General features: G+C 40.7%; 1 protein-coding gene across 3 annotated transcripts; it reads left to right on the plus strand.

The window, feature by feature from the left end:
* Nucleotides 1-2,015: 2,015 nt before the first annotated feature.
* On the plus strand, nt 2,016-7,210 carry bphl (biphenyl hydrolase like). 3 transcript variants are annotated; one of them, XM_070960590.1, is made up of 8 exons: nt 2,016-2,163; nt 2,665-2,888; nt 4,641-4,744; nt 4,854-5,020; nt 5,541-5,694; nt 5,791-5,922; nt 6,353-6,476; nt 6,579-7,203. In XM_070960590.1, exons 2-8 carry the CDS (start codon nt 2,806-2,808, stop codon nt 6,667-6,669), a joined length of 855 nt encoding a protein of 284 aa, XP_070816691.1. In that variant the 5' UTR covers nt 2,016-2,163; nt 2,665-2,805; the 3' UTR covers nt 6,670-7,203. The 3 variants fall into 3 exon arrangements, with proteins under 3 accessions (XP_070816691.1, XP_070816690.1, XP_070816692.1); XM_070960591.1 differs by having other exon boundaries at nt 2,081-2,163; nt 2,725-2,888; XM_070960589.1 differs by lacking the exon at nt 2,665-2,888 and having other exon boundaries at nt 2,044-2,163; nt 6,579-7,210.
* Nucleotides 7,211-10,858: the final 3,648 nt, after the last annotated feature.

Below are 10,858 nucleotides of genomic sequence, written 5' to 3' on the forward strand. Positions count from 1 at the left end.
TTTACAGAAGCCATTTTCCAGTGCACCATTTTAAAAAGTTGACACAAAACTTATATTGAAAGGTGCCTGCATCATCCATCTATCCTGGGAGACACAGAGAGTAAGAACCAACAAGTTTATAAGTTTATTTTTCTCGCTCGGTGGCATGAGACTTGGAAATCTTGCGGGACAAAGATGCACGCAGTTGGGAGAGCAAGGTGCCTCGGTTGCTCTTCACAAGCTGCAGAAGCAAAATGCTTGTTGGAAGACTACTTGCCAATAGATCAAGCTGACTGGAGGTTTACCCCATGCTATTGATGAAACTCTCCAATAAGTTGTGCAAAGGTTTTATGTTACATGAAAACTTTAGCGTTATTTATGGAGATTTTGACTTATTTGGGAAAAAACTGATAGTGCCAAATGTTTCTTGTACAATTCAAGTGATCTGTATGTGTATTCAGTCAGGAAATGGTATCATTCTTTTAAATTTATAGTAATACTGCCAGTAAATACTTGCATGAATGATGTTCAGCATGTCCACCTCCATGCAATGATAGCAGGATTTCTATTGCATCCACCTCATCAGTAATGAAGAATACTACTATTTTTACTACTGCCATTTGAGTCAAACCAGTTGCGTGCTTTTCAAGTTCAGGCAAGCTTGCTGATACCTTCCCAAAATGCAATCGGCAAATCGTGAGTTTAGGCAAGCCACAACTCATCTCAAACGAGCCTGCTATGTACTCTACATATGACTGCTTTCCCTCATTACATAATGATATAATCGTGCAGTGACATCACAACGTCGTTTTGTAGGAATTCTCACGATAGTTGCAGCAGCTGAACATTTTATGAACGGTGAACACAGGATTGGCAGTGACACAACCAGGCTGTGAATGGACTGGAGATGGCAGAAGGAAGTGATGGATCAGAAAGAGCAGAATCCAGGTGTAAGTTCAAGAGGGTCATTTTAAATACCAGGGGAAGATGACATTTGTTACAGTACATTAGTTCATATGGAAGATCGAGCACTTGCTTAATTTAAGTTTAGTTTAAGTTTGGAACACGGGAAAAATTCCATTTGCATGGAAACTGTTAATCATTGTGCCAGTTTTGAAACCCTTTAAACCCCTCAAACTATAGACACTTACATCACAATTAGGAAGAAGTGGAGACAATTTTTCTCCTTTTCAAGGCAGATATTGTAAAGGGAGAATTACAACAGACCCTATCTTACACCTAGAATCAGAAATAAGCCCAAACCAATAAGGAAAGAGTGGTAGCTTTTTTTGCAGTAGAAAAAGCATTTGATATGTTGGGGGAGAAAGGCCTGCTAATCAAAAAAAAAAAAAAAATCCTTGCAATGGTTACAAGAGAACAATAAAAGTGATGCACCCACAGGCATTACATCTGGGCAATCATGTGGACAAGACCTTCTTTTTGAAATTCGCCATCTATTATACAGACTGCACAATACGGGTCTGACCATTTGCTTCATTTGGGTTCCTGTCCATGCAGGAGTACGCGGTAATGAGGATGTTGATATAGTGGCCAAAGAACAACTCAAACCACAGACAGTAAATGTGAAATCTTCCCTGAATAAAGTTGAGGGTAAGGGTAAGTCATAAAGAGATAAATGCAAAAAGTATGGCAAGAATACAGGGACATAAATGACACAGGAATATATCTTTATATCCAGAAACATGGGTTCAGGAAGGATGCTGGGCAGGAATCAAAAGGAAGAGGTAGCCATTACTCATCTCAGAATGGGACATACTGGACATAATCATAAAAATGTAAACACACAGCTGGGAGAGGAACCTGTTCAGCATGTGCTGCTGGAATGTGTGAATGAGTCTATGAGGAGGAAAGGAGGAACATCAGCATTAAGAAACCGCAAAATGTCACTCTAGGGAACTTCCTGGCAGATGTGTCACGGGGAATATTTATAGTCATCTAATTAAGCACCTGGAGAAAACAGGGCTAATACTGAGAACTTTTGTCTGCCAGGCGCCTGCTCCACACTCCGACCCGGTAGGTGGCGGCAATGCACCGGCAACTGCCAGTCGCCAGTCAAACCAAAAGAAGAGTAGAGTCATCATTTATCAACTTTTAGCAACATATGGACCTGCCTGTAGCAACTTCTCATGACACTTAGATGGCGACAGCGGCTGATCACACGTCGTAAGTTTATTGTAACATCGTTTATTGGGGAAAAAAACGTTGACGGCTTATGAGCCACCATAGGCTACATGCAGAAAACTGCAAGCTAAACTTAGCTAGCTGGGTTTGGCTAACTTCAATGGGAAATGATAGTAGTAAGCTAATGGCCTAGCAGTCGGATCCGTAAATGGAAATGAAACTACCCAGCGTCTATTCTGAATACAAATATGAATACATTGCCAGCGTTATTGTAATATTTGATGCCGTAAAATACTAACATCAGCTTTGGGGCTTTGTGTCTTTGCTTCGGTCTCCCCTACATGGTTGAGACACGTTCAAGGAAGCAGTTTCGATTTATCGTTTTGCCGTGCTCAGCTAAGTGGTGACTTATGGCTGAGTGGTTGCTCGTAGTGACGGAAGCTTAAGACCGTAAAAACAAACGTTTGCTTTAGGCCTCTGACATTAAATTTTAGTGAAGATCTAGCATCTGGATTGTTTGTATCTCGCCTGACTGTTTTTCAGAAACATATCCGTGGACTGCTCAGGTGAAAGTTAACGTAGCTTAACTATACTTCACATAAGTTAAGGAGCAGCGGAACGCCCTGCTCCCTCATTGGCTCACAGAACTGGGGGCAGGACCACAGCTGGACCCTTCTCTGAAGAATGGCGTTGTTTTTACTCGGAGGACGTTTCTTAAAATGCAGAACTGACATTAAGAGGGCGATGTCAGCCATCCAGCCATACTGGTAACAGTTTACTGTGTGTTAATTGTGTTTGCTTGCTTATGTGCACATTTCTTCAAACGTAGACTTAAACCAGGACGCGCTGCAGGCAGAAAAAAGAAATGACTGCCCTGCTTCTAATCACATGCTTGTCTATGATGCAAGAAATTCCCTTAAGGCTTGTTTGATTTCCATTAGATGGCGTAGTATGTCCAGGCAGCATGCACAAAGTAATATTTGTCTATGGTTAAATTTGCTTTTGGAATGAATTGTGATTCAATCAATCTCCTGCCGTGTATCAGGTGAGAGGCCTTCCTCACAGCATGGGTAATGATTAAGAGCAGGTCACAATAACCTGGAGGTGCAAACTGTGAAACTGCTGCATGCTGCATGTGCAGATACAAATCACAGAATGGCATTATGATTAATGTGGATCCAGGCAAAATAGCTGTAACAATGCACAACCCAGAGCAGAGAACAAAAGAACAATAATGCCATACATCAGGATTCAATCAAAATTACAAGACTGTTTGTGTGTTCATCAAACTGTATGTTTAGATTTTTTTTCCATGAAAAAAATCCCTTCATGCCTTAAAATGGCTGAGATGTAACTCTAGACCAGGTTCTCAATCGATTACTCAAAGGTCTGCGTCTGATTTTTAGTCGATGTCAGAGGTCCAGGACGTTTGGTGTTAGTAAAATAACATTTCATCTGTCAATTAATGTCACATCTTTTCTGACTGGGCCTGCATGAAACTGAGGTGGACAAGGCTCAGAGAGTTCATCCATATTTATTTCTGACCCAGACAGATTCTGACAACTACATTCACACTAGTTGTAGAAGATATGTCAGAGACAAAATGTAATTTAGGAGCGGACAGCGAATTCTCTGGTGCAATGTTAATGTGTGATCTCAGCAGCAACAACATACAACTCGGTTAACGTTGCATTACAACAATGTTAGTGAGAGGGAAGTAAGCCACATTAAAATCACATTTATCTGATCACATTCAACATAGAAAATCCATAATGAGAACTAGATGCTGGACTAGAAAAGACCACCAAGAAGGCAGTCAGTGCTCAGTACAAAACCCACAGTTCAGCGACCAAAGAATCAGTCCTTATCGCAACTAAAAACAAACAGAAAAAACTCCTCTTCAGGATCCCAGGAAGCTAACAAAACTACTCAGTTTGAGACTCAGTACAACAAAAATAAACCCAAATGACGCCTCTTGTATCTAATAGATAAGCTTTGTGATTCCTGTGACTATCCGCAGAGCAGATGAACTATGAACTTTGTGACTCTTTGCCAGAGGTTGGCAGGCTGATTGACAATCACTCTCAGCACGGACTGCATCTTTTCTACCGGAGATTAACATTAGATACATGGATTTTTTTTTTTCTGCTGGCCACAAAGGAGTGTGGCGGGCTGGATGTGACCCACGGCCTGGACGCTGACAGTATGGGCTGGGTCCAGATTAACTTGCCGTTTGGTCTGGATGCAGGCTAAGGTCCAGACTTCGAGGAGCCCTGCTTTACACCTTTGTCATCATTTTGTAAGCGTGGATCTATGAGTATGCAAGTAGTCCTCACCTCTGTGTCCTCTCTGCACAGATGCTATAAGATGGGCGTAACTGTTAGAAGTAATCATTTTGTCATATTTTGTTTTACTGCGAGTGTCAAATGAAAGCCAGTGTTTTTCATGAGACAGAGCTATTCTAGTCTTTTGCATCACCGTGACCATTGCTCACGCACTCTCACTTTGTTTCCCTGCAGCTCGTCAGTGTCCTCAGGCAGGCAGCGTGTTAATGGAGTGGATCTGTACTATGAGCAGACAGGCAGAGGGAAACACGCGTTGCTGTTGCTTCCTGGTGCTCTAGGTAAGTACAACACACCTCTTCTTAGTGGTAGAGGAGTCTCTCTGTCACATGTCCTTGAAGTGTGTGTCCTCTTAGCTTGTGAGAACCATTTTGGTCTCTTCTACCACAGGAAGCACTCGGACAGATTTTGGACCTCAGCTGAAGTCTCTGAATAAGGAACGCTTCACTATAGTTGGCTGGGATCCCCGTGGTTACGGACAATCCCGACCCCCAGACAGAGACTTCCCCCTTGACTTCTTTGAGAGGGATGCAAAGGATGCAGTAGATCTGATGAAGGTCTAATCTGCCTGTTGATAAGCCAGTTATTACTAATCTGAATAACATCGTTTACTAAGAAGAATGTGGGTGTGTAAATCTGAGATCATGGGTTGATAAATTGTCTGCTCAGTTAACTGCTTTCAGAACAATAGTGAAAGCATTATGACTGAAAATAAGCAAGCCACAGTGTTTCTCTTCAAATGTCAAAGAACAATACCTCAAATACCACATACCAGCTTTTTTTTTACATTGATAATTAACCCCATTACTAAATTGACTGCAGAGTTTATTAATCAGTACTCTTGGTTTAGCAATCCATGCACACAGGTTTTCACATCTGTATTCTTTGACCCTCTGGCCTCCATTGTTTACTGTAATTTGACACAGGATGTGATTCACCTTCATCAAATATGTGCTTTGATCACCTAATTTTTACGATTAGAAGAGTGGAAGCTAATTCACCTCCATATGGTCAGTTTGTGCATTTCAGACAATAGACACTGTTAATGATGTACAGCGTTCTCCATCTTATTGGCAGGCTTTGGGCTTTAGCAAGTTCTCTCTGCTGGGGTGGAGTGATGGAGGAATCACAGCTCTCATCGCAGCAGCGAAGAACCCCAACCTGATCAGAAAGCTGGTCGTATGGGGAGCCAACGCGTTTATCTCTCAGCATGACCTCGAGCTTTACAATGGTACTCCTCCTATTATTCATTGTCTTGGGTAGCTGCCAGTGTAGTCCTAAATGTTGTGAACTGTGCGTGTCATTGTGCTTTCATGGGTTTCTGTAGTGGTCCGTGACGTTTCCAATTGGAGTGTGAAGATGAGAAAGCCCATGGAGGAGTTGTACGGAGCACAAGACTTTCGTAAAATCTGGGAGGCCTGGGTAGATGGGGTGGCACAATTTGCAACAAGACCAGAAGGTACTGCATTCATGTTGTTACAGACGCATTGCACAAGTGAAGCTGAGCAAGATAAAACTGAAACACCAGAAACAAGGAAATCGAGAGATGGAAGAGAAATGTTTGGGAGTTATGATGCAATCATAAAGGAAGAGGTTATATTTATGATGGTGGAAAAGTATTGGTAGTATGCTGTATATATAAATACTGCAAGTTGGCAGTTTTTTACCTCGGGGATGTGTATTAAGACACGCAAGACTGATGGAATTTAAGATGGAAGATATTTATTTCTGCCACAAGAAATCTACTAGTTACATACAAAAGGAGCATATGGGAATGAAACCCTGTCTGTGCGGTTCTAATTCCTTGTGTGTGTACACATACTTAGACAATGAAGCCGATTCTGATTCTGAGAAAAGTGAAGCCAAATTGTTTAATGTCCTCTGATCAGGGAGTATCTGCATGGAGTTTCTGCCCCTGATCAGCAGTCCAACCCTCATCATCCATGGAGAGAGAGACCCCATGGTGCCCAACTTCCACGCACAGTACCTCCTAAAACACATAAAGGGATCACGGTGAGACTGCACACCCATACACACACATTTAAACAATATTACAGTTACCTCAGAATTAGGAAGTGGCACATGACATGTTTCCCTTTTTTGTCCCAAATCTAGATTACACCTGATACCAGAGGGTAAACACAACCTCCACCTGAAGTATGCTGATGAATTCAACAAATTGGTCGAAGACTTTTTGGAAAATTGACCCATTAACATACTGAAATAATAAGAATTAGGCGACTAATAGTTTATTGCAAATATTTACACTAAGATTTTTTTCATTTCAATTTTTTAAATAGAACCAGTAATGTAGCCATGTATTAAAATCCTTTATACAGTCATGTGTTCACAAAGTGGTGAACCTCTCTCCGTCCTCCTGTTACCAAACAAACTGTTAACCTGTGGAATGTTCCAAACAGGTGTTTTTGAGCATTCCACATCTTTCCCAGTCTTCAGCTGCTCCTGTCCCAACGTGTTTGAAATTTGATGCAGCATCAAATAATAAGCTGATATTTACAAAAACCAATCAAAATATTAAATAGATTGTCTTTGTGCTGCTTTTAATTAAGTGTATATCAAAAAGAATTAACAGATGATCACATTGTCTTTGTATTTCTCACAGTGTCCCAACTTGTTTGGAATCAATGTTGTATTTGACTTATGTTAAGTTTTCACTAGGTGCCTAATTGTTGGAATTGTTACTTCACAAAAATGTAAAAAGTATTGAAATACATTTTTTAAAAAGCAAATGGGTGGCTTCTTTCCTGTTTTATGTTACTCTGTAACAGTTGCTGATATTGTGGCTAATACAAGGTTAGTATAATAGTGAAGGACTTTTACAAAAAGCAGTAACGTTAGCTGCTAATTACGACGTGCTTAATATTGATGATTTCTCATTGAAAATGATTCATTAACAGAGAAATCCGTTACTTATAACTAGTGCTGTCAATCGATTAAAATATTTAATCGTGATTAATCGCATAAATGTCATAGTTAACTCGTGATTAATCGCAAATTATTTGCATGTTTTTATCTATTCTAAGTGTCCCATTAATTATCATTTTAATACTCTTATCAACGTGGAAAAGTGGATAGGCTTGCTTTGTGCAAATGTTTTTTATTGAAAACAATGTATAGTGTTATATTTCACACTAACATTCTCACTGAGCAGTCATTCACATTTGAATGAATCAAATCTCACACAATTTAACACTGTCAATAAACAGATGACAAAAAAATAAATGCTTGGTTACAAAAAAAGCCCCTTCAACAACTGTTTCTAAGGGATCAAAGCAGGGTGATCCAAAATAAAGTTACAAATTGCACATCATTGTAAACTAGGACTCAGGCTATAGTGCAGTTAAACCATGGCTTAAACTTTCCTTTCTTCAGTTTCCTCTGAACATACAAGCAGTCAGACTATGATGCTCTTCTGTTTGTTCACCAGAGGTTTATCAATGCAGCCTCTTATTTCTCTCCAGAAAGAATGAACATTACTTGGCTATGGCTGCAGTAAGCTTGTTTTTAGTTGCGGTATCCATATGCCTCTGTCCAAACTTTGGTCTTGTCAGTCGACCCATCTGGCAATTTTTTGAAACTAAACTTTCTATTAAGTTTCTATTGTTTTGTTTCCGGTTTACAATCGGATCCTGTAGTTTTTGTAACGTTACTAGCAGTGGCCACAGCTTATAAAAAACTACAAGTTCACGAGGTCACAGAGAACGTTAACCGCGCGATTAAAAAAAATGACGCCGTTAAAATTGATTTGCGTTAACGCCTTAATAATGCGATATTTTTGACAGCACTACTTATAACTCGTCAGCCCTTTATTAAGGGACTGGGTCCCTTATCAGAAAGTGGTACCTGAGTTGCATTACAGCTTGATGTGTATGTAAAGCTGTAATGCAAGGCCTTGCCACAAGAGTACACACACAATGCTGATACAGGCTATCACCGCCAGGCACATCTCTCTGTATTTTGAAGTATACCCAAATTTTAATATCTGGAGTCTGAGGCGACTTTCCTGTGCAGGTTCACTGATAGCGATGCTACTGCAGCTAGGGCTGCAGTCAGGTAGTCAAAAAGTTCCATCCTCTGTCTTTTCCTTCGGCTCAGTGGGAAACCTCACGGAGTCAAGGAAAGATGTGGAGGACGGTTCATAAGGACTGACCCGGGGCCTGCAGCAGGCACGGCTGTGTCGAGCTCCGCCTGCAACGTGTTTTTCTTGCCCATTTGATTTTGTTGAATTGCCCCGATCAAGATCCTATTCAGGCTTAACTCTGGAACCACACAAATCTGCAAGCTCATGTTCACATACCTCCGCTGTTCAGACACAGAGCATCCATCCTAGTCTGTGACAGCCAGGCACAACCATTCATCTAATACGGGATGGCTTTGATACAAAACAACCAAGATCATCAACAATACAGGCCATCAGGGATGCAGCAGGGACAAATAGCTGCAGATCCAGAATGTTTTCACATCTGATTTGGTGAATTAAAGGTTTATTTCAACCAAACCAAAGACTAACCAAGATGGCTTTGGTGAATTTTGTGGCTTTGAGGAGAGCGATATCGTTATCGGATCCTTTCCATAGAGTTGTCCGACCCTTAGAATAACAATCTTATCCTGCCAAAACAACAAATCAAAAACAAGAACTGTTAGTGGACATGCTTTGATGGCCACCGTTGCCAAATGATCCACAGGACCAATTCCAAAATGTTTTCTACCTCTTTGTCATTTAGACACCAAAATCTGAAAGTGTGTCTGTTTGTTCTCACACCTGTCCATGCAAAATCATCACAGCTCATCTCTGCAAGTAGTACTTCTTGTTAGCCAATTTGGATTTGTGTGTGTGTGTTTGTGTGGGTGAGTGAATGTGGGTGTGTCAGGCACTATGGTTGCTAGGGGTTACCTGCACACCTGTGGGCATGGGTGGTTAATCAGGCACACTAAGGTGAGAGGAGGGAAACAGGATCAGGGAAGCCACACAGTTTTTCAGCCATGTGTGTGTGTGTGTGTGTGTGTGTGTGTGTGTGTGTGTGTGTGTGTGTGTGTGTGTGTGTGTGTGTGTGTGTGTGTGTGTGTGTGTGTGTGTGTGTGTGTGCGCGTGTGCGCGTGTGCGCGTGTGTGTGTGTGTGTGTGACGTCTGAATGGATTTTGTGTCACATTTTTAGCATTTTTGTCCTTTTGTACGAGCTCATTTTTAAGTCTTTAGCACCTGGCCTTTTGCAGGTGTTTTTTGCTTTAAAGAGTTGTAAGTGAATAAAGTGTAAAACTCATATCCATGGAGGACCTCATTTTTACACACCACCATGAGTTGGAAATGACTTCAGATTCCCTCAAGTGGCTTTTTTGTAGCTAGATTGCCACTACAGTACTCTTTAGACATTTTTTCCATCGCACAGTACTGCATCACCTTTCTTTACCCTGATTGGTTGTAGGTTAGACAGATTTTACTATGAACTGTGCAATAATGGGACCATTTCCATTTTAATTTAATTTATGTTTACTATTAACCTTTTAATCATTATCCATTCACAGAGCCAGAGGTCCTCCTGTCTTTTAAATGACTGATAGAATATGTATATTCTTTACATGTATTGTAGTGTGTGAATGGAACGGTGTGTTTGTTTGTTTTTTATTTTTTATTACTGTCTTGAGATTCAGGCACAGCACAATACATTACGTTGTATTTTTATGTACAATGACAATTAAAGCTATTCTATTCTATTCTATTCTATTCTATTCTATTCTATTCTATTCTATTCTATTCTATTCTATCAATTGTTTCCAGAGGCATGTTAGTCTGAAGACTTCCTCAAAACTAGTACATCCTCCCAGTACTACTAACAAGCTATGTAGTAGGTTTACCTGATATTGCAGTGTTGGTGTTGTCATAATTAATGCTGCTTCAGGACGATCATTGCAGCTCACCAAAAAGCAACCAAGTCGGCATGGGGAACAGGTCATGGTGGGTGAATGGGTTCAGCACTTTCACCCAGACTGGTTGTGGAACTTAACAGTGCATTGTTGACAAAACTACCTGGTAAGGTTGAGGAAAAGATCATGGTTTGGGTTGAAATAGACTCTTTCGCAACATTAAGCACATGTCAGAAAGGATAAGTTGGATGTGAGTCTTTTTTCCCAAGGCTTTGCACAGCAGCGTGATTGGTCAGTGGCAGTGATGGTCCTGGAGCAACATAATTATGATGTTAGAGGAGCAATACCATCTGCAGGTCAAAGTTCAAGCTACAGTATTATGATAATGTCCCAATTACTGCATACAACAGTACATACTGTGCAGGGGCTGCTGCAGTATGTTCTTTCAGTCAAAAGCAAAAATATGTGATTTAGGAATGAAGCCATGCTTTGCTGGACAAACTGTAGCAGTG

Source organism: Chaetodon trifascialis, chromosome 4 (assembly GCF_039877785.1).
Source record: "Chaetodon trifascialis isolate fChaTrf1 chromosome 4, fChaTrf1.hap1, whole genome shotgun sequence".
Classification (NCBI taxonomy): Eukaryota; Metazoa; Chordata; class Actinopteri; order Chaetodontiformes; family Chaetodontidae; genus Chaetodon; species Chaetodon trifascialis.